Here is a 25663-nt window from a genome sequence, read left to right on the forward strand (position 1 = left end):
AAAATCTATCCCCCCAGAGTGCTGCCCCCCCGCCATCTCAGATCCCCAGGTAAGAGGCCCCCCTTCCAAAGCAAAAACACAGCATCAATGGGACCAGATGGTGTCCATGAACTCCAAGAAGAGCTAAACCCAAACATAAAACTACTGTTCAATCTCAGCCTTACTACAGGATATGTGCCCAAAGAGGCAACAGTGGTCCCTCTCCATAAAGGTGGTGCCTCAACGGATCCTGAAAACTATCGCCCCATAAGCCTGACTAGCTTGGTCTGCAAAGCTATGGAAAGGATCATCATGGACCTCATAAATAAAGATATTGGGGACCTACAAACACTGGATCCTACCCAGTTTGGCTTTGTTAAGGGCAGATCCTGCCTCTTAAACCTGGTTGATTTCTTTGAAACAGTCACCAAGGTCATAGGGAAGGTGGTCCACACAGTCTACCTGGACCTGGGCATTATAGATAAGCTCACCAGCTTAAATATAAACCCCTATGTCACTAGATGGATTGCAAACTGGCTCAAGGACAGAACCCACATGGTTAGAATTGCTGGAGCCATGTCAGACTCCAAACCAGTTACAAGTGGTGTCCCACAAGGCTCAGTCCTGGGACCTCTCTTGTTCGGTATATATTTCTCGGAGGTACAGGCCAACACGGAAGGACTGTGGCTGACCAGATGACTGCAAACTGGGAGCATAATTTACTCTCCAGTCGACACAAGCATCCTCCAAAAGGGCCTCATAGAAACAGACAACTGGTGCCAGAGCCATGGCCTCAAGCTAAATGCCAAAAGTGTATAGTCATCCCCTTTGGCAAAAAAGTGCCCAGTGCTCACAAATTACCACATAGGTGGTAATCCATTAAGTACAGAAGAAGTAATTAGGGACCTGGGGACCCAAGTTGATAGCAATCTCTCATTTGACAACCACGTGGCCAAAGTGGTTAGAAAAACATTTTATATAGCCCACCTAATCATGAAGGGATTCACATCTAGATCAGGGCCTTTTTACTCATCCCTCATCAGGCCCATAATTGAGTACAATGCCTTTGGGATGTACCTTACCAGACACCTGCAGCAACTGGAAAGACCCCAAACGTACCTCACCAAGAGGATCAAAGGGCTCAAACAGATGCCATATGCTGCCCGGTTAAAGAAACTCCAGCTCTACTCAGTGGCATACCGCCTGTTCAGAGGCGTCTGTGTGCCTGAGTATAAAGCCATGTCCAACCTGGAATTAATGGATATGCTGCACCTCAGAAAATCCAAATCCCATCGAAGAGACTTGAACCTCAGCACTGAAATAAATAGGACATGCTGGAGGGACAGATTCATAACCCAGAGGCTCCCTTCACTCTGGAATAAAATCCCAGTCCAGGTTAGGCAGAGTCCCTCATTGACTCTCTTCAAGAGGAATCTTGATGAGTGGATGGGAGATGGTATCACTTCTGTGTCACTGTTAGACAGAGGCACAGTATACTAACCTCGAAAAAGGGCATAGCAAAATAAATTTAAAATGGGTGGCGAAAGCCAAACACATTCTGGCTAGGCTTATAAATGCCCTAGGGCAGATAGCCTAGTATGAACCTATGAACCTATGAACCTAAGTCACTGTGGCAGTAAACCTACCCTCCCCCAGAAATATTTGCATAGTTGTATAACATGTTTTAATAATAATGTCTAACTACACTCACAAAGAGCAAATATGGTTCAAATAACAGAAGACTGCTAGCAGTGCTGGATATATATAAATGCCTCATTTACCAGACAAGGTTTCATGGAGCACTGGCATGAGACTAAAGTAGTTTTTCTAAGGGTTATGACCACTTAAGATAGGTAAACCCAATTGTTATGATTTTCTGTTATGGAGACCTATTCACAAAGATCTGCTGTTATGGTAAGTACCTTACACAAGATTACTGCCTTCAGTTAGTTTAGTATTTATTTTCATGTAGCAGGTTAAGACAAAGGAGTGGAACAGTGATACAGAGATAGTGTTGCTGCCTCACAGAGCTTTATTTTCTAGTTTGGTTGCTGACTGGAGTGTCTTATATATGGAGTCTCCACAGCAACCCTGTATCCTTCTGGGTTTTTTTGCTAGTTGCTCATGTTTCTTCTCATATCCCAAAGACATGCCATAAACATCTTGGTGTTCATCTATAGTGCCTATATGTGTGCAAGTCAGGAGAATGAGTAAGTGTATCCATTCTGCACTGAGCTGACAGCTTAACCAGGACTGGTTCTTTTGCCTTTATCCATTGACTATTGGGATAGTCTTCTTCATCCTGCAGTTTTGAACAGGATTAAGTTGGTAATTGGAGAATGAATGACTGCATGAATGAATGAGTCTGAAACAGTACTTACTGTAACTTGTAGCTATCTATTGCTGCACATTATTGTGGTTATGTACTATGTTTATATCAAAATTAAGTTCATAGATTAGTACTAGACTAATTGCCCTAGTGGACCATTTTAAGCCTTGCGAATTACTGCATGTGAGTATCAAACACTACATCTTGTGTCTATAAGGTAAATACCTTAAGCATTATGCCAAACCCTATGGTCACTAGAAAGGGATTCAGTTTTTTATTCAAAGTTACTATGTGATCACTGTTTTCTAAGTTTATATAATGCAGATGTAATTTTCTAAGATACAAATAAGTGAAAAGATTTTGGTATGTTGCATAAACTGCTAGCATAATCAGCAATGGATTCACTGTCAATATACTGAGTGATTCTTTTTGTTCTTTCTTATAGCCATGCATGCTGAAATTGAGAGATTTGAAAACCCAAAGATGTTTATTTTACTTTCTACAGTAATGACATGGGCTCGGAGCAAGCCTGTTGATCCAGTAAGTCATAAAGATTGCATTCATTTCATAGATGACATTTAAAGAATTTATTTTCTTGTCCTCTTTGTACAATATTTTTCTGTTTTTCTATTGTTAAATGGATGGCGCAGTGGCTGTGTTGTCGCCTCACAGCAAGAGGTTTGCCAGTTCAATTCTCGGCTGGGGTACCTTCTCTGTGGAGTCTGCATGTCCTCCATGCACTAGTGTGGGTTTCCTCCCATGTTAGAAAAACATGTGTCTGGAGCATTTCTCTCCGGGCCTCCACTGAAAATTGGCTTCATTCCAAGTTGGACTTTCTCGGTAAACAAATGTTAAATAAAAAAAAAATAAAATAAAAATAGGGAACAAACTCTAGAAGCATAGAGGGGTAAAGCCCTGTCTGAATCCCAGGTGACAACAGCCTGATTAGTGGTTTTGGGTGCTTGATGGCGCTGGCAGGGTGGGGGAGGATGGGCATACCCCTCCTCTGAGGGAAAGGGAAGCCCCGGGCTATCCATTATCAGAAATCATTTGAAGAGATGTGGCACTGTAACAGGTTGTCCTGTGGTGGGTGCTTAGCCACCAAGCTGATTGGTGGTAGCTCTCCTCATGAGCGCATAGAAGCATGCACCTGCACCAGGAAGTTCACATCGACACTTGTAAAAAGAACAAAATTCTAGAGTTAGTGATGAGAGGAAAAACTTTGGTTTGAGGGAATGAATATTTGTGGGACAGTTGATTAGGTAGAAAAGGGTAAACTTTAGAGTTAAGGATATAAGTGTGGAGATTTTTCCTGAAACTGTCCTGAAACTTTCTTGAGTCTGAGGTTGTCTGAAGGCATATGGCATTTAATTCCAGAGTTTGGCCACATGATATGAGTACAAGGATTCACTGTCTGCATTTGAGGCTTTGACCTGGTAGGCAAGCTGTTTGTCTTTAGAAAGGAGTTTGCATGTATCATAGTACCACTTCAATAGTGAGATTAGAGGAGGACATTTGAATTTATTGTGCAGAACACAGTGGACTTCCTTCACTAGGTATATTGACGATAGCTGGGAAGTTCCAAACAGTTATTTTTATGTAGAGCAATGGAAATTTGAGGCAGTAGAGCAATGGAAATTTGAGGCAGATTGTGCTATTTTGTTGTATTATTATTAAGGGTAGTATAAATTGTGGTAGTACTGTGTAGACTGGGTAGGAGATAAGCAATGGGTGTAGCATTTTGGGCTTATGATGTAAGATATATCTTGATTCTGTACAATTCACCTGTTTTGATGATTTTTTTATGACGTTGGATACAGAGATCAAATTTTAATTTATTTTCCTGAGTAGCTCCAAGGAATTTTATATTTGAGACAATATACAGGATAATATTGCTGGAAGAGTTAATGGGAAAATTAGTATGGATGACAGGAAAGAAGTTAGTTAGGAGCAGAATGACATTTGTCTTTGTAGCATATTATTAGGTCATATTGTTATAGCCAAGGTTTGATTGAAGACTCTTACTCCTGGGTTTTGCCTTGCAGTTCAGTAATAGATGGGGAATAGCAAACAAGGGTGGAGTCATCTGCATACTAAATAAGTGAAGTGGGACCAGAAACTGTATGTAGATCACTGACAAATAAATTAAAAAGCAATGGCTCAGTACAGAGCCTTAAGGGACACCTATGTAAACAGGGAGGGAGGAAGGAAGAGTATACTGTTTGCTACTTGACACATTGTATTCTGTTACTTAGGCAGCTATGTAGTAACTATATAGTGTTACTAGAGAAGCTGAGACTTGTTAGCTTTTGCAGTAGTTTAGAATGAGAGATTGTGCTGAATGCCTTTGAGAGAGCTCAAGAACAGTTATTATGGTGCAGGTAGACAGTATTTGGGAAGGATTCTAAGGGAGTTGTGCTGTGGGTGAAATTCATAATGGGAGCTAGAGAGCAGGTTTTTGTTTAAAATGTTCTGTAGTAAGTGTGAGTAAACACATCTTTCTGGTATCTTTAATTGTAGAGGTAGTATGGAAATTGGCCTGAAGTTACTAAGATTGATAGATCTGCAACCTTTATGTAGATGCAGTATGTAACTTTGTGTCCAGATTTTGCAAACTTGAGATCTGGTTATGGACGTATTGATGAGTAGGAGACTGGGGCGGCTAGGGAATATGTGGCTAGTATAATGAATTTGTCTGGAAAATTAGTGGCAGGTTTATGCTTAAGGAGGATTTTTTCAATGGTTGTGGGAGGATGCTGGGATTGTTTTGAAAAAGTGAAGCAGCTGTGTTGGTGATATGAGAGTTAAAAGAGTAGGCCATGTTATAGTCAGAGTCACTGGGCATAAGATACAGTTGAGCTGATTTGCTAGGGTGTAGGAGATGGATAATTGATATCCAGAAAGTCTTTTTTTCCTCATCTTATAAGGTAAAATCAAATGTTTTTGTCTTTTTCTTATCAAGGTTTTAATGAATTTGTAGAATTTGATAGTATTTGAAGGCCTGAGGTGTCTGATTCTAATTCCTTTGCTTCCAAAATGTTTTCCTCATTATCTGTTTTGTGTTCTGAGATAACCAAAGTGCAGGATTGGTTTGGATGCATTTTCTTTGTTCGGGGACTTAGGCATGTAGAATATCTAAGAAAATTGTGTTAAAAGTTTCTGTTGCTTCATCTAGTCTGAGATGTTTTGGCTGGTGGCAGTTTTTCTCTTTGAATGCACCTATTAAAGAATTGACGCTAAAAATAGTCTGCTGGCAGTATTATAGCTAGGAACAGACATGCTCTTACTGTAATTTCTAATAGCATAAGTTGAGTGGTGGTCACTAATGTTATCAGATATGGTGCCAAATTAGAAGAGTTATTTTGGGGTGGGTTGTAAGGATCTAGTCCAGGGTTGAGAAAGAATGTGAGGTTTTGTTAAAGCGAGTTGAGGCTTCAATAAATTGTGCAAAGTACTTGCTTTTTTTCTATACATGAACAGGTTTCTCATCTAGTCTATTTCCTACCACAGAAAAGTGAGAAAAAATCTTCCAGTTAGTGTATAAAATATTCTTAGTTGCCCAGGAGTCTTGCTTGTAATTCAGGATTATAGATTCGTAGATTAGTACTAGGCTAATTGCCCTTGTGAGCCATTTTAAGCCTAGCCAATTACCCCATGTGAGAATCAAACCCTGCACCTTGTGTCTGCAAGGTAAACACCATAACTATTCTGCCATCCTCACACCCTCACATATTCAAAGAACCATATTTATAGTAAACCAATTAAGTAAATGAATGCTATTATATTGAAAAAAAAAAAATAAAGAAGAACCATTCACATATTTTAGACAATAAATTCGATTGTGGAAAATATCCTGACCTCTCATTTTGCTCCTTGGAGAGTTTATTGATTATATTTTTAAGCTCTTGTCAATAAAAGATTCCAAGTTGCTACCATTTTCACTCATTTGTGCTTGTCCATGTAATGGCTTAAAGTTTGTTCTCCACCCCTAATAATTTCATCCCTTATCTTGTTTGACATTTTTAAAATATAACCTCTGTCCAGAAGCATATTAATTAAAACTTCAGTCTCTGTCAAAAAACTATCATTATTCAGTATAATCCTGGACAGTCTAACAAATTGTCCTTTGACCAGGCTGTTTTTTATTGTGTACAGATAGTTATTTGCATAATGGAGGTTGAAATTAGAAAATGTTGGCTTCCTTTACATAGTTGAAGTAAATGATTTAGTAGTCTAGTTCTTCAAAATAGTCACATCTAGAAAACACTGGAAATGTATGGATGCATTTCTAAAAAGATGTTGTAGTATCAAGATATTCTATAAATTCTTTTAACTTCTCCTTGGCCCCTTCCATAAAATGCAATTGTTATACAAGAATCTGTTGTAAGAAGTCCAGTGGTTAAAGAAACATTTCTGTTGCCAGATCCATAGGACCAAGTTGCATATATGGGGGCACAATCTGTCCCCATAGCCACTCCCTATTTTTGTTGGTAAAATTCCTCTTCAAAGTAGATTAAATTGTTTTAAGAAAAAGCTCCATAAATTCTTCTGTTAATTTGGTATCATTGGTAGAAAGACACAGTCACAATCTTCCTGAACCACTGTAACCCCTGAGTGTAAGGGATGACAGAAAACAGATCAGTAATGTTGATGTTTGGAACAGTGTTTTTTATCATAATGGATATGCTGTCCATATTATCTTGGAATGTTAATGACCTTACAAGTATAAACAAAAAGGAAGGAGTATTGGTATTCTTAATAACACTTAAATAGTTTTTATTACCATAAGATTAAATATGATCATAGGATCATAGAAAGTTACTAGGCTACTGGTCCTGAGGCCCTTACAAGCCTAGCCAAGAATTTAGCCCATGTTCCAAAAAGTCAGCACCTGATGCCCCTGTCCAGCAGACACACAGATAGAATTTCAGGAGTGTATGTTTTGTTCCCCATCCAGATATCCAGGTTGTGCTTAAAAAGAGTTAATGAGGTACTCTGTTTGACGTGGACAGCGAGACTATTCCACAGAAGGGAGAGTCTGTTGATGTCGCAGACCAGGCTGAGGTCACACGCGCGGGTTCCTTGAGTGGAACTTGACTTGTGGATATGCAGCAGTCCCATCCAGGCGGGGGTCTGAGAATGCTTTGTATGTCAGACAGAGGTCACCTCTGAGGAGTCTGTATGAGACTGAGTAGAGGGGACAGGGCTTTTAGCCTATCTTTGTAGAGAAGATATTTGAGGCCCTGTGGTCTCTCCAGCTGCTGCATGTATTTTGTGAGGTACATGCCGAAAGGGGTGTTGTACTCAATAATGGGTCTTATAAGAGAAGAATACAGGGATGTTATGACCTCTTTGTCCCTGAATGAAATACCTTTCCTAATGAGGTAGTCCATGTAGAAAGCTTTTCATACAATGGAGGCAATATGGTGGTCAAAAGTCAGTTTGCTATCAACCTGGGTGTCCAAGTCCCTTACAGCTGATTGCGTGCTTAGGACCTTGTTATTAATGTGATAATTTGTGGGGATGTCACTCTCCCTAAAGGGGATGATGATGCATATTTGGCATTCAGTTTAAGGCCATGTTTCTGGCACCAGTCATTTGTTTGGGTGAGACCCTCTTGGAGGATGTCCATATCACTAGGGGAACTGATGACAGCACCCAGCTTGCAAGCATATGGAAACTTGGTCAGCCATAGTCTAATGGTTTTGGTCTGCACCTCAGAAAAGTATATCCCAAACAACAGTGGCTGCAAGACTGATCCCTGGGGTACATTGCTTGTTACAGGTCTACTGCTTGAGGTGGCTTTACCTATTTTGACTAGGTGGATTCTATCAGTGAGCCAGTTTGCTACCCATCTGGTAACATACGGATTGATGCCTAGTTGAGAGAGTTTATCTATTATACCCAGGTGGGGAGTAGTGTCGAAGGCTTTGGCAGGTCAAGCTAGGCACCATGCACCATCTTCTCCTTGTCCATGGCTTTGTTGACTGTCTCAAAGAAGTCAACCAAATGTAACAGACATGACCTCCCATTGATGAAAACAAACTGTGTGGGATCGAGTGTTTGGTGGCTGCCAATGTCCTTGTCAATGAGGTCCATGATAATCCATTCCATGACCTTGCAGAGCAGGCTAGTTAGGCTGATGGGTCTATAATTACCCATTCCTTAAATTCCTCTATTTTAACAGGAAGGTGGAAAAGCAGTGATGTCTCATTTTTACTTCATTACCCTGCATTTGCTTTACTTTTTATTGATAAATTATCTGAAGCAGTTATTGGATGAATGTTGAAGCTTTCAGTCAAATGCACGTGTTCCTATATAATATAATTTTTATCCAATATAGCCCAGTTAATGGTAAATAATATAAAAATTCTGTCTGAGTTCCTACTACTGAATTCATGTGTCCCATACAAAATATTTTCAGAAATTTCTTCAGAAAGCTACTCTCTTTTGTTATATTTCACCCTTCTAGTTTTCCCCTGATATCTACTCACTATTGCAAATGAAATGTCAGTCCCCACCGATAAGGAATATTCCCTGCTGAAAGCTGATTGTTTCTCTCAAATTTTTCTTAACCTCCATAATACCAATTTCAGTTTGAATTTAAATACATGCCATTATAATCTTCTTTGCTTACCAATAGCACCATACTACCACAACTCTACCATTATTGTCATTTTTCCTCTTGTGTCACTATTGAAGTCCTTTGAGCAATCATTATTATTTTCTCCCTTTCTGTACAGGATATTCTGTTGAATGTCCATCCTGAAATCTTTCCTTTGTCAAATTCACATGCTAATTTCTTTCCAGATCTGCTTCCTGTAGCATTGCAATTTGCATTTTGCATTTCTTAATAAAATTCAATACTTTTCCCTTTTGTCTATACCTGTATGGCCATTTACATTCCAAGATAATATGGATAGCATAGCCAATGTGATAAGAAGCTATTGTTCCTACCTAATATACCTGACAGTTTTTGAACATGTATTTCCAACGTGTGGCATACATGCACACACTATTATTAGGCTGATGCTTTATACAGCTGTTTGCTCTCATCTACATTTAAACCTATGTCACATTTTTCAAGACTTTTTATCCAATGAAAACCTCAAACAAAAACATAATACATTTTCATAACACCCCTGTTCCTTGGTAACTTAAAACAATCACTCAAAGCTATGTCTGTCTTCAAAAAAAATGAAATGTAACCCTCCAGATATGAAGAGTCGTCCCAAATCTAGAGCTGCATGTGCACACATTACTTAACTTAAAATTAAGTTTATCCATGCTGAAGCCAGCATGTCATATCTTAACTGTTCCTAAAACTTCTACTAAAGTAGATGACATTGTACCTAGACACATCCTTCATTTTCATTTGAATAAGGTCCCCTTTCCACATTAAGACAGATTTCTAGTCATATTAAGTTTAAGAAAATGGCAGAAAATACTGTCTTAGATTAATTTATAAGGCAACCATTTGCATAGCTCAAGTTAGCAATTAGACCTTCCTAGATTAAATTAAGTGTAATTGATCAGGCAAACCCACTCCACATATTTTGTGATACCTCTGATTAGTATTATTGTTCCAATCCTTTCCTTTATTGTGAAGTATCACTAATTGGAATACATAATTATGAAATATTTGTGACTCTCATAATTCTTTATCAGTAACTTGTGACACTGTTGCCACTATCTCCTCTTCAAAGTATCAGAAAACTTTTACGTACTTTGATTGTATATTTTATTTAGAGTATAGGGTGTTCTATCTCTATAGTTCTACAATAACCTCTGCTTTTTTGGAGATTTGTTGCTTTGCCCCTTCCCCCTTTGAAAATTGGCAGTACCTAGTAAGGCTTAAATGGCCAACAAAATTCCTCAGTCAGTCATTTATTATACCGGATTAGTACTGTTTTAACATAACACTATTTTACTATGTGGACTTGTGTGTTCTATGTCTGCTGATATTAGTCTGTCGGAGGTGTAGGATTTATACTGTGACTTTTGTACCCAGATCATTGTAAAGATGAACATTTAGCACACAAGTGCCAGTCATTCCACTCTTCATACTTTAGCTACAGATTGAAACTGGACAACATTTTATGCTCTGAATTGCTGGATAACATTTTTTCATTGATTGCATGGTTCTGTATTGCTATAGAATCAAAATCACTTTCAGTCATATTAAAGTGGTCCTGGCCTGATTTCTACAACATCTGTACTTCCATTTTTAACACTGCCCTGCAGGATGTGATCCCTAGAGTGAACTATTCTTTTTCTTTAAACACTTTTATTAAAGTATCACTTAAGACATAAGCTTGCATACATAAATAGAAAAGAAAACAAACCATTTAACATTTTTTCCATTTAAATACAGTATACAGCACATATATTTTCTTTGCTACTGTCATCAGTCCAACATTGCAAAAAAAATTGCTGAATTCCTGCCTTCCTTTAAACCTCACTCCTCCTGCTGGACCTTATTATTCTCGTATTGTTCCCACAATTTCCATTTACTTCTATGTAATTTGTTTGTTCCTTTTTATAAATACCACTCTTCCAGTTATGTTATCTCTTTTATATTTATTTGACATTTGTTAACTGGGATAGTCCGAAAAAGCCCTTTTTCAGTGGAGGCCCGGGGAGAAAAGCTCCGCATTATCTCACTACAAGAAAAAATTAACATGAAAAGTAATTATACAATTCAATACATCAAATACAGTTCATGTAGACTTAGATTTCCATTTTCTAGTAATTGCTTTTTGGCAGCCAATATAATTAAACTTAATAAGGCCTTACTATGTCTAGGCAATTCAGATCCTGTATACCAGCTCAAAAGAATCATTTCCTTACTTACAACCATTTGCTTATCCAATATTTCTGACAGAGTATTCTGCTGGGAATTTTTAAAATCTTCCAACTCATTACTCTCCCAAAACATACATCCTAGGTACTTGTTTCTTCCCTATCACACCTCCAACATTTGCCATCTACCTGATGAAAAATTCTTTGAAGTCTGCTTGTGGTATAAAAATACCCACTCAAGCACTTTCAAGTAAAGATCCGAAACCTTTTAACTTGGTTGTCAGATTGAACTATTATTATAAAAACTAACATTTACAGTTATATCAGACTATGATGGACTGTAATTCCAGAAAGAAGTCAGGAAGAATAACATCATATTAAGAAATGAGAACTATCAGATTTTCAATAAAAATAGATATGTACATGGGAGACAGGAGCTCTCTTGTCTGTTTTTGCTGCTTATCAGTGTTTTAAAGTCATGGGCAATTTGTCTGATTATTTTATAATTAGAATGATTTCTGTCCCTGCATAATTGTTATTTTTATTTATTTATTTTTTTGGCAAGAAGGTCCTCTTCTTGTCGATCATGTAGCTGATCACCACAACCTTGCATACTCATTGGGCAGGATTCACGAAGCCTCCGTGTAAGAGATACAAGGCTTACACGGAGGCTGCAGTTAAACGGTGTGACGTCAGCATGTCATGCATATGCATGAGGGCATGCTGAATCACACCTAAGGCTAACACGGTCCGTGGAAGACAGTAGGGGGCATGTCCGTAGGCCGAGCCCTGCAAGCGGACACGCCCCCAGAAGAGTAAAAGTGCTCAAAGTAAACACCCACGACAGAGTCCATGTAAATGTGAATAAACACAACACAACACATGCCCCCACAGACTATGAACATAAAATATATAAATGAACATGTTATATATATTTTTAAAATTGTAAAGATGTTTGCCCGTGAGTGCGCTTGTTTGCGCGGGCGTGCCCGTAGCTTAGCCACAGTTAGCAGTCAGTGGAAAAACATATAAGAACTAAATATGTAAAGTAAGCCAAGAAGCAATAGCATAGCGGTAGAGATGTCGGCTGAAGAGCAGGCAGTCATGGTTCGAGCCCCCACAACATCAATTTTTATTTTTAGTAAAATAAGCACGAAACAAGTCCCTGACAAATATGTACACATATAAAATTATATTCTATGTAAAATGTAATGAAATAGGCCATTTATTTTGAAGAAATGTGAGATAACAAAACAATAAAAAATGCCAGATGTGCCTATAGCTGAGCTACAGTTTAACAAGGTGAGTGCATCTGCCCGTAGGTGAGCAGTGGTTTAACAGGTGTAAAATGAGTGCCTGTAGGTGAGCAGTGGTTTAACACGCTGAAACTGTGTGCCCCTAGCTGAGCTGAGCGTAATATGTGTGCTGACAGCCAAATGAAGCGTAAACTAGCGTAACCCGTTTGTGCGGAGCGCCAACAAGCTTACCGACGGGCAACGTTGAGCAAGCTGTATCAAAACTGCCTTTACACAGACACACCCCTAGCCTGTCTAGACAGTCATAAAATATAAAAAGCAGTGGCCAGGTTCGAACCCAGGATACCATGCACCATAGTCAAGGTACTGAACCACTAAGCCATGACAGCTGTACTTAGAAATGCAGTAATAGCAAATATATAGGAATGAATAGAAAGTGGAGCATGACAAAGCAGGTTTTGTGAAGTTGATACAATTCCAAAATGGCCAATCACAGATAAGTGGGAAAACGGCATATATAAGCCCCATAGGCGGGAATACACAGCATAAACGATTGTAGAACTAACTTGCAGCCAGAATGTCAGGAGTAGGTGAGGGTAGTTGCTTTCAAGCACAGAGGTGGGGCGTTGAGGAGTCCAGATACATGGTCTGGCTCCTAGTCCACAATCATGAGGCCCAACTCATGCAGGGCCAGGTCCTGTGGGGAGCATATAGGGCTGAGGCGTGGGACCGGTTGGCTCATGATCTCACCAGTGCCACAGGGATTCCAAGGACTAGTGAGCAGGTCGGTCACCACCATGCGGACCTGAAGAGACGTAAGCAGGACCAATTGAACCTTTGGATCCAGGAGGCCCGGCAAATGCCCAACGCCCCACTACTGAGTAAGTTACATTTAATTATGTATGTAAGAAATTAAACTAGCTGATATTATGGAGATGTGTATTCCAATATTACTTCATTTATATTACAGCTGCAGGTGTCCATTCTGCGAACCGCAGAGCCTATGGCGATAGGCTGGTGCGGTTGCGCCACCAGGCAGGTCAGTAATCCACTCCCAGTAACTGTAAAGAAATATAAAAGTATGACAGTTAGCAAAAGAGTGCAGTCTAGTCACTAAGTAATAAAATGTGCAAGTAACAGTGTAAGAGTGTTTGCAAGTATTGCTTGTTTACAAAAGTGTGTTGCAGTCTGTAATCCAAAGAGAAAAATGAAAATGGCTGAAATAAAGTCTGAAATAAAGATGCCCCACCTGTAATATAATTGTATACAACCTGCAGCAGGCTGAAAAGTACAGCTGCAGAAGATGAGCAAATCACATGCGTGAAATATATCCCTGTTGAAATACTGAAACATGACAGAAGTGAGACTGCTGGAAAGGATTGTAATAACTACAGGTAAAACATGTCAATAAAGCCTAGAAGTAAGTACCATCCTGAATAGTAAAATGAAAACAAGTGAGAGAGTGTGAGAAAGAGTTATGAATCCACCAATAAAGTAGTAATAACCCCTGAATAAAGTATACTGCAGTCAGTACAGAATGAAATGAATGTGACAAGTAGAACCAAACTGCAAAATGTGTTCAAAGTGTTGCTGCAGCTGGAATGTGTATCCCAAAATCTGGATATGTTGCTCTCAGTCTGCAATATGCAGATAGTATGATTGTCTGAAATACCAAACATCCACAGTTGTCTATAGCTATATAAAGCAAATGTAGCAGGATGATGTAGCTGAACAAAGCCAGATATGAACGTGTATGAATAACAATAAAATGTATATTGATGTAGCAGTAACAGTCCTATCACCAAATTGAAGTAGTTATCATATAGGAAACTGTAGTTAGAACAGTAGTGTGTATATATCTGCAGCTATTAGAAATGTACAGCATATGTATTGGTATACGAAGGTGTTAATAATATTTTCTTCACCCCACCCTATAACCACATATAATCCATTCCACGTGAAATTGGTATGTGCAATCACAATTAGCACCCCTGGACATTTGTCCTGTTGGGTCATAAATATTTGCATGTACATTGATGCATCTGCCCTGTTCATACATCCAAACCTGATGGCCTGTTGCCATCAATCAACCCTGCATGTTGTTGGACTGTGTATTGCTGTTCAAATTATGCATGTGTTATACTCGCTGTTCAATGGTGTGAATATCTGGGTGTTTGGTTAATGGGAATACTAATGCATGCTGTTACAACTAATTGCGAATGGTATTGTATGTTACTAACCCAAACTGTCATGACATAATGCAAAACATAGGACAGGGAAGGCGGGTTCCAGCGGACCCACCTCTCCCACCTCAGCTGGCGAGTGCACCTGGCACTAGTGCCCAGTCTGGACCCTCCTCCGGTGGCCCTGTGCCACCTGCGGGTGGAATCGCTGCAGGGGATGGGGCCCGTTCCCCCCTCTGCAAGTGTGGCTGGAGGAGAACCACCACTCATCCTCCGTAGCGTCGGACTGTGGTGCGTAGGGAGATCCGGGACTCTGTTCTTGGGCCCCTACGCCAGCTTGAGGCACAGGTGGCACAACTTACGGGCATGCCTGTTGCCCGGCCTACACAGCCCCCAGCACATCCCCGTCCTGGGCAGTGAAGGAACAGTGGCAACTGCCCATGGGTGGGGATATCAGTTCCATGTTGCCATCTGTGGGCTCATGGGCTCTGGATATCCAAACATCCGTCCCCGTCAATTGTGTAACCCCCCCACACGTGTCATACACCGCCCCTGTATGCGTCTTGTTTGTCTTGTCTGTTGACCTACCCAACCTACCTCCCCAGATATACCAACTTCCTTCACCTGACATACCACTCTCACCTGAAAAAAAAAAAAAAGGGCACTCTGTACCCACAAAAAAATTACGCCCCATACATAGCTGCCCATTCCGCACACATGTTTGCTGGACATGGAAACTATCAATTACAATTGGCTGTACAACAAGTATTATTGTTGTCCTGACACCTCTCAGGGCTGGAAGGTTTCAAATGTCACACCAAATTACATACATATGCACAGCTGTTGCTGATGAAGAAATGGGCAGCTATGGGCGTTACCTACATCCCTCCTGCAAAACCCAAGCTTGTTTCCCTACTGTCTTACCCTCTTTGTGACCCCTTTAGCACCACTTTCCTGTCTCCCCATTTTCATTTCTTTCAAAGAAAATAGCTGGTATGCACCAGAGTAAGCACTGTTAAGCGGGTGCGTGAGCTGAACCCCAGTGCGCATGCGAAGCTCCGCAAAACCAGCTAAACCGGTTACAACTGCTTAAAAGTGCCTTAGTCACTCTGATTGACAGGTCCTGTAGTCAGTTCAAAAGCAAAATAAAATCCCACTGTCAGTCCCGAACCCAGGACCTTGGAAACAGTAGTCTGCATGACCTACCACTAAGCCATGACTGTTATACAAGAACATTGTGCTAAAATAAATATATCTTGTAATAGTAGGAATGAATGTAAAGGGAATATAGGATGTGTAGTACACAAAGCATGTCATGTATACTTACTGTCAAAACCTGTGGATTTCCATAATAGTAGTGTGTGAACAGAAACAGCCATGCTAGTTGGTAGCTAGTAGGTAATAATGTGAGTTAATGTACATATATAAATGTATGTATATTTACATATATATATATATATATATATATATATATATATATATATAGTTGTAGGTGTCAGTGTGCATACACACTTACTACAGGAAACAGGAGAGAGGAATGGAGAAATGTGAATCTACAACACAGCCTGAATCATGAGAGAGATACTAACCTTTACACTCACAGAACAGTGTCCACAGCATACCAGCATGTTCCCCGCCCTTACAATCTGAAAGGGCAATGCCTATCTCACATACCCTTTTATAGCACTGTCCTGAAATCACAGTGAGAACTGCAATCAGTACACAACTGGCTGCATGCAATTAGCAAATGCTGGCTTACAATTGGTGCAGAGGCCATCACCTGGACCTATGCAGCTACCTACAAAAGCATCCTGTACTCACACTCCATACATGCAATACATTCATTGCACTGTCTGGAGGCAGACAGAGAGAGAGAGAGACAGAGAGAGAGAGAGAGAGAAAGAAAAAAAAATTAAGAACACAAACAACAACACACAGTACACAAACTAAGTTGAAGCTGTCAGCAGTGTCAGTACCAAGCTGTGCCAGCAGCAGCAGGAAGCTGTAGTAGTGGTAACGCAACCAGCTGCAACAAACACAGGTAATGTAAAGTAACAAGTTAATAGTCTGCATACTGTGAACCCTCCATATGTGTCATAGGTCTGTATCTATAGGTATGTCCATGTGATATGTTGTGTGCACTTAGTTCCACCCAAAGGGGATGACTATACATTACATGTCAGTCAGTGTTAGGCCATGATCCTGGCACCAGTTTTCCATTTCAGTGAGGCCTCTCTGTAGGATGTGTGTGTCAGCTGGTGTAACGACTATGGCGCTTAGTTTGCAGTCACCTGGGAACTTTGTCATCCACAACTCGCACATGTTTGCTTTTACATCAAATGCCAAACAAGAGGGGTCCTAGGACAGAGGCCTGTGGGATACCACATGTGACTGGCACTGAGTCTGACATGGCTCCTACAGTATCGATAGTATGGATTCCGTATGTCAACCAGTGTGCAACCCATCATGTGACATATGTAGTAACATGTAAGCTAATGAGCTTGTCTATGATGCCTGAGTGGAGTACTGTGTTGAAGGCCTTAGGCAAGTCCAGGTAGGCTGTATGGATTGCGTTGCCCTCATCAATGGCTGTAGTGACTGTTTTGAAAGGTCAACCAGATTCAAAAGGCAGGATCAGCCCATCACAAAGGCAAACTGGCTGGGAACAAGTGTCTGCAGGTACCCAATATCGGTGTATATGCGTCCCATACTGAATCATTCCATAGCTTTGCAGACCAGGCTGGTTAAGCTTATGGTGCGGTAGTTCCCAGGGTCAGTAGAGGTGCCTCCTTAGTGGAGTGGGACCACTGTTGCTGTATGCCAGTGTTCAGGTACATATCCTGTAGTATGGCCAAGGTTAAATATCAGTCTTATATGTGGTTGTATGTCCTCTTGGAGTTCACGTAGCACACATCCAGGGATACCATCAGGTCACATTGATGCTGTGTGTTCTGCTTTGCTGAGGGCGGCCCTCACCTGGACATGTGAGATGATAGGGAGGTTACATTCAGCTGTGATATGTATTTCTAAGTGTAGGGGAGAAGGAGGGGGGATACGTGCACCGAACCTGTCTGCAAGAATGTTGCCAATATCTGTGTGTTCGGTGAATGTTACGTAGGTGTGTAGTAACTCAGAGCATATCTGAGGCGTTTGGTCCATATGTGTAACATAACTGAAGAAGGCCTTGTGGTTATCTATAGTGTTCGTGGCCATTTCCCTCCCAGAGTAGGCCGTGGATGTTGTTATGAGAGACCGTAGCTTATTACCAGTGCTGACCACAGATGCCTTCCCTTAATGTGAATCTGCTCTGTCCTGCAGTAGCCTCCTTCTATCGTTATACAATCTGCCTTTGGCTGGGGTCCACTGGACAGGATGCCTAACCTTTGTGCATAGGGTCTGGGTTAGAAATTTGTGTGCATGTTCCATGCATTCTTTGGGATGTCCGTGGGAAGCATTCGCAAAGGGGTCAGCAGTGTGGGTTGTGGCTTCCACTGGCCCAGTGGGCTGCATGGATACCATCTCAGTCCTAACAAGTGAATAACTGTCTAATCACATACATATCAAAGTAGCCTACTGTGTTGGTGGTGGTGGTGGTGGGATATGTATATCCAGGCCGAGTAACTTGTGTCCAGATCACACTAGTGGATGGCGTTCCACATACAGTACCTTGGTATGATCCCCCAGAGTGAGGTTGTGCATTGGACCTGTCGCAGTATGCTGACCGATGGGGCATGCTACTATGTTGTATGGAATGTGGCAGGTATTGTTGCACAGGTGTTGGCTGAGCACTGATATCTGGCCATGTACTTGTGTATCCACCAAGAGACACACACATGCTACATATGGGAGTGGTAGTATATCACTACTGTTGAGTATCATGTATAGTATGTGTGCCATATATTGCTGACATAGTCTGCTGATATCCTGTTTGTGTTCTCTTCCAGGGACATGGCGCATCAGCGTAATCCTGCCTACTCTGCAGCAGAAGATGAGGAGATACACCAGAGCCTGGTGCGGGATTATGACATACTGTTTTCCCGCACCAGCCAGAATCAGCAGGAGAGGGCTGCACTGTGGCAAGACCTTGTCCATAGGGTAAATTACATTGGCACGCATAATAGGACATATGAGCAGGTACGACATCACTGCAGTGATTTAATCAGAAATGTCCGTCAGTGTGCGTCAGATATCCATAGGCAACAGGTTGCCACAGGAGGTGGGGTGGCCACACACCCCCCCCTCACCAGACTGGAGGGGCTACTCCTAAGTGTTGTGGCTCCAGCCCCGGAACATCAACAGCAACACACCTGCATCATGATGGAGGCTGGATCCACACAGCAGCACGACATGAAGCGTGCAGGTAATATGCCAAATGTACACTTGACTGTTCTGTACACTGTTAGTTTATGCATATGTAAGGTGTGTCCATGGTATGTAGCTGTCAACATAGTATGTAACTGTGCAGGTGTGATATTGCCAATATCAGCAGCTGACGTGTGAAAGGCAACTGGTGTACTACTGCACTGTATCATATGCAGTATCAATGGCACAGTTGTGCCCACTGACATTAATCCCCTCATTTCTGCAGGTCCCTCCAGTGTTACAGCAAGGCAGCCCATCCATGCTGGGGAGTGTGTTTTAACAATACCTATAATAGTCCTGATAGTGCTAGTAATACTAGTGTAACTCAGTAGTGCTCTGTGTGTATACTGCGGGGTGTGCATGTGTGCCTGTGTCCACGTGTGCATGTGTGCCTGTGTCCACGTGTGCATGTGTGCATGTGTGCCTGTGTCCATGTGTGCATGTGTGCATGTGTCCATGTGTACACGTGTCCACATGTGCATGTGTCCATGTGTGCCTGTGTCCACGTGTGCATGTGTGCTTGTGTGCCTGTGTCCACGTGTGCATGTGTGCATGTGTGCATGTGTGCCTGTGTCCATGTGTGCATGTGCATGTGTGCATGTGTCCATGTGTGCATGTGTGCATAAGTGCATCACTGGTAACATTGTGTAGACATAGTAAACTGTGTTTCCTGTCTTCCTCCCACAGGTTCTGGTGCTGCTCTGGTGTCCTGCAGCAGGTAACCTGAATCTGGTGCCACAGGTACTGATAATGATGATATCTGTGTAATGGCACAGGAAGGTGTGTCAGGGTCCATCATTGTTCAGCCAATTGACAGTACACAACTGTCAACCCCATCATTGCGAACAGTCATCCTGCCAGTACATCCTATGTCACCATTGTCCCTAGGTGATGGACAGGATACAGTGGGCATTGACCAAGGTAATGTGGTATCTGTGGCACATGCTTCCCCACATAGCAGCCATGGGCAGGGTCCTGCGATGGTACCACACAGACAGTTGCCCATGGGTTCTCGTGGGAGCATCCGTGGGCGTACTGCCTCTGGCAGACGTGCCCAAAGAGGTCTGTCAACCTCAGCTATGTTTCGGGCTGTCATGCAGGCACAGTCGCATATGGAAAGGTACACCAGACAGGGTCTGAGGGAGCTGAGAGCATGTCGCACAGCCATGACTGACAGTATGCGTGACATCGCGGATGCTATCTGTAATTTCACTGATGTCATAGACAGACATTGTGGGGACATATTACAGCAGTTCCACAACCACATGTCCATGAGCCAGGGCAATGGTGGACGGTTGCGGCGTCGATGTGGCCGTATGCCAGCAACAGCAGCAGCTGGCAGTCAGCGCGGACACCCCCATAGTGCCAGCAGCAGCCCCAGCAATGCTGGGACTGTGCTGTCATCGGAACGCCCCAGGAGACCATGTGCACGTGGCTCTGGACAGTCCCAACTTCTGATAACAGTACCCAGTCTGGCTTAGTACTGGATACGGTCCATCGCACCCCTGCCAGGCACAGGTACCGTGTCCGTGCCCACAGACACTGATCTGTATGACCTGCCAGATGCAGTCTGTGGCTGTCCACAAACTCCTGTATATGGCAGCCATGAGGTGGAACTGTGTGCGTGCATACACACATATGAAATGTTAACACCTAGGGCTACCACATGCACACACACACTGCACCAACAGTGCCCCACCCTGTACTGCTGTCCCTGACCAACACACATACACACACATGTCAATTGGTGGTATCAGTGGCAGACTCAGGCATACCTAATTCACACCCTGTGCATATGATGAAACTGTGCCACCTCCTGCAATCTCCAACATCAGTGCAGGAACAGGTAAACACGTTGCTGATGCACAGGGTGACTACATAGAAGTGTATTAGTAGTATCATGTTGGTAACAGTACAGTGTGCTGATATGACTGTGTGTATATCCCAGCATGCCTGATGCAGTAACCGTATGACTGTCCTGAATTGTTATCTACACCCATAGTAAGTACCATAGTGTAACAGCTGCACATTATTGCATACCGGTGGTAAGGATGTCAACAGATAGCCACATACATGGGTAGCACAGGGGGGAAGCTAATGCAAGTAGTGATACGCAATGATGGACATGTACAGTAATGGTGGCAAGTTGCCCACAACGACTATGAAATGTGGATGTTTGAGCATGTTGATATGTGTGCAGTACCAATGTAATACAAATCACAATTAACTATGACATAATATCAGTTCTACCATGGACATCTGAGCTGTGCATTCCTGGGTACATGTTGATAGTGCCTACATATTTGCACTGTTACCTACTGTTAGTGTTACCCCTTCTTTGTTGTTCAATGGACTACTTCCAGCCCTGCTTACTGTAGCTTTGTTTGCATGCATGTTCGCCAGGGGTTCCTGGAACACTGCTTCCACCTGCAATGCAGAGTTACAGTGCTTCTGTGGACTCCTAGTGACATCTGCATAGCGTACTATACGTATGTCAAGTTTCCACATGACAGAACGTCACTGTCTGCCCTGTTCGCATGTACGTTGCCTGTGACACATAGCACATGACTTACCTGGCATTTACCCACGTGTGCAGTCATATATGCCAGTGCTATGAAATCAGTAGCAGTACACCCACACATACACACCTTCAGTATGTTGTTCCCCATTGGCCCTATGTGTTGGTAATCACCATGGCAATCACACTACTATGGTAGCATGTGCAACGGTAACCTGTGAATCACCTCTATGGTCCAGTTGTGGTTTATGTGAGTCATATGGCAATGTCACAGCTGCCACATGTATGCAGTCAACCCTCACCCCTGGCCAGGAACATACAACACATGTGTGGGATGCCACCACATAGCCAATCTGGGAACTGAGCACTCTGAACCCAGTGATGCCATACCCTGTCAGGTGGCATGACCTACTACAGTGACTACAATAACAGTCTGACATAGACCCGCACTGACAGCAATCTGAACACACTGGGGCATACTTGGAGACTCAGAATAGCATCCTGCCTGAGCATCACACACCTCCGCAGCTGGCACACAGGCATACATTATGTCGGAACAGAGCACATGCCACACATGGCACACACATCCCGTGTGCCACACACTCACAGCCTGTAGGGCTACACAACACACCTGCTACAGATGTGTCAGGTACCTCTCTTGGCCGCTGCAGTGGGGTCCCGCTCAACAGGCTGTACATGGTGAAAGTCACAGTGATATGCCTGTGGGGCACTATGGTCCACCACAAAACACATGCATACAGGTCAGTCAGAGGCATGGTCACATATGACTCAGTCATTGACCATGCCACTATGGATGACCTGAGACATACCTCCCTGGACTACATGATAGGGAACATAGAAGGGATCTCTCAGCATGTGGCACGGGCCAGTATGAGCCTGATCTTGGTTGCCATCATACCCTCACCAGGTATGCTACCACTATATGTAGGAAGGGTGTTCTATGTCTACATTCTGCTCAATCTCCAATGTCATTCATAGGGTATCCACTGGCTGTCAACGTGTGCTTACATGCTAGGAAGCCACAATGATTTGCGAGGGCAGCTTGCACGTGACACCCATGGGCCATTGTATATTGGCGAAGCCCCTTGATACACACATAGTGCCTTTTGCTGCAGCACACGGATTACATAGCCACCTCCACGGGTATCACACAGGATAGGACACTAACAGTGATGCTACACAACACCAGCAGTGTCCACCGCAAGATGCATGCACTGGACACTGTCCTCAGCACGGTGAACTGCAATGTCTGTGCAGTACCAGAGTCCTGATTCACGGCTCACAGGTGCAACCCATCACTGCCAGGTTATACCTCATACCATGCCTGTCGTCCCCTACACATGTAACACACATGGACAGGGGGGTGGTATCCCAAGGCACCACAGATACACACACCTCCAGGTTGTTGGCACAGCACAAAGCATCAGGGCCTATTCATGAGCAGCTAACAGTGTGTTGGACAGCCTTCTGGTTCATAGCCTGGCACACACAACCCTCCCATACACAGGAAACCCACCTATCCTCCCTAACAACATTGGCAATATGACAGTCTCAAGAAATGTCTTTATATGGCTGGACTGCATCCAGCCAAACATTGTGCATGAGCATTACTGTATCTACAACACACTAGCTGAAAGGTTCCCAGCATGTGGTCACTGAATTGTAGTGGAATAACATGTTACCACTCCCACAACAGGTGGGAACATGCAGCACCTGTTCATCGACTACATGTAGACTATATGGCCCAGACCAGATGTGTCTCCCCTGCTGTAGGTATTATACCATATACAACCCACACTGTATAGACACATACCGCTATGCCCCTGCACAGTAAGACACAGTCATATTGTTATGCATTGCGAATACCATTTATCCACTCGAGGCATGTGTCAGACATGGTAACTACTGCAGGTCACAGGTATTTATGTGTATGTGTCACACACATACATCATGTGCATTGCCATTGCTGGTTTAGGCAATGGCATGCATTGTTATGCACAAAAACCCACACAAGGTCATATTGTGTGACACAACCACACGTGGCAGTTGTGGGTTTCCAAAACATACCTATCTGTGCTCTGACAATGGTAATAGACCCAGTAGCGGAGCGCACTATTGGCATTACTGGCCAAGTAGCCCTGTTTGGCTGTACTGATAGTGTGGTGACATCCCCTGTGTTTACTGGGGGAATATGCAGCATCTGGTGTATTGTAGTATTTGCCAAAAGGATCTGTTCTCTCACACTTGCAATTACACACACCCTGCTACCCCCCCGCCACACACACACACACTTGCCATTTGCAGGATTCATACCCCTACCTAACTATGTCACGACACGTGAGAGAGACGCATTAGCAAAGCACACTATTCGGATTACTAGGAGGTTCCTCTTCTCCGGCTGTACTTATAGGGTGCTGACATCATCAGTGTTTGGAAAGGGTAATGTGCATCATGTAGTGTGATCTCCTGATTGCCAAAAAGCACATGTTTTTCATACAGAATTGCACACACACAAACTCCCCACATCCAAACACACACACACTTGCCATTTGCAGGTTTCAGACCCCTACCTAACTATGTTATGACACTTGAGAGAGACGCATTAGCAGAGTGCGCTATTCGGATTACTGGGAGGGGTCCCTTCTCCAGCTGTATGTATAGGGTGCTGACATCATCAGTGCTTAGATAGGGGAATGTGCATCCTGTAGAGTGTTTTCACAGTTGCCAAAAGGGACATCTCCCTCACACAGACTTGCACACACACTAACCCCCCTCCACACACACTGGGCAGTTGCAGGATTCAAACCCCTACCTAACTATGTTATGACACTCATGACAGACGCATTAGCAGAGTGTGCTATTCGCATTACTGGGAGGTTTCCCTTCTCCTGCTGTACTTATAGGGTGCTGACATCATCAGTGCTTAGATAGGGGAATGTGCATCCTGTACAGTGTTTTCCCAGTTGCCAAAAGGGACATCTCCCTCACACAGACTTGCACACACACTAACCCCCCTCCACACACACTGGGCAGTTACAGGATTCAAACCCCTACCTAACTATGTTATGACACTCGTGACAGACGCATTAGCAGAGCGCTATTCGCATTACTGGGAGGTTTCCCTTCTCCTGCTGTACTTATAGGGTGCTGACATCATCAGTGCTTAGATAGGGGAATGTGCATCCTGTACAGTGTTTTCCCACTTGCCAAAAGGGACACTTCCCTCACACAGACTTGCACACACATCAACCCCGCTCACCCACACACACACACACACACACACACACACACACACACACACACACACACACACTGAGCATTTGCATGGTTCAAACTCCTACCTAACTATATTATGACACTTGAGGGAGACGCATTAGCAGAGTGCGCTATCCGAATTACTGGGCATCTGTTCTGCATCTGCAGTATTTATAGGGTGCTGACATCTTTATTTCTACAGAGGTATGTACATCTAGTACTACCTGTCAGGTGGGGGATAGCATATATATGCATTTGCAGCCACCTACTTCAGGGTCAGATATGCACATCGCACTGGTAGGTTATGTTCTATATCATGCTTCGTGACCACAGGACCTGTAACACACAACACAACCAGTCCAGAACACCACTCCCACATCCAGGACACACACTTTGCTTCCCTGGGAACAGTGCCGGGATATGCAGGTGTTCACATACACCATTCCAGTTGTTAACATCAGGTACAGGCATATTGTGTGTGGGAAGTACTCAGGCCTCTACAACTTTACCCTACAACCACTACAATTTGTGGGTCCATGTGCTATGGCAGAACCACTCACCACAGCCACATGGGGGAATACATATTGCACCTGTCCATCTGCAACATGGGTACTCACTGTTCCACACCAGAGGTAGACCACCATTGTTGATATCTGACCATACCCACCTTTCCCTGCACATCCATATCCCATCCCCACCCCCAGGCAAGGTTGTCACTGCAAACAAACTGTATTTAGCACAAGCAGACTCTACACTTGTGAAGACTGGGGTGGACGACTTCAAAGGACCCATGCTGGGGGACTATACTGGCCACTCTGCATAATCCTTGACAATTGCATTCTATGAGCATGTGTAAGGTTTGCATTGATCATGCTATCCCACATGTACTCATGACTGCTCCACAAGACACCTGTCAGGTGTACACCAGCCATATATGAGCCGTCCAACAGACAGAGTG

The 25663-nt window shown here is 43.0% G+C and overlaps 1 protein-coding gene across 1 annotated transcript in view; it reads left to right on the forward strand.

The window, feature by feature from the left end:
• AK7 (adenylate kinase 7) overlaps positions 1-25663 on the forward strand; it is a 1289119-nt gene that overhangs the window by 291491 nt on the left and 971965 nt on the right. Inside the window, exon 4 of the mRNA XM_044074647.1 lies at positions 2754-2848. Within this exon, the coding sequence (XP_043930582.1) occupies positions 2754-2848 (95 nt within the window). The remainder of the gene's footprint in view (positions 1-2753; positions 2849-25663) is intronic.

Source organism: Protopterus annectens, chromosome 6.part0 (assembly GCF_019279795.1).
Source record: "Protopterus annectens isolate FY-2018-M chromosome 6.part0, PAN1.0, whole genome shotgun sequence".
NCBI lineage: Eukaryota > Metazoa > Chordata > Ceratodontiformes > Protopteridae > Protopterus > Protopterus annectens.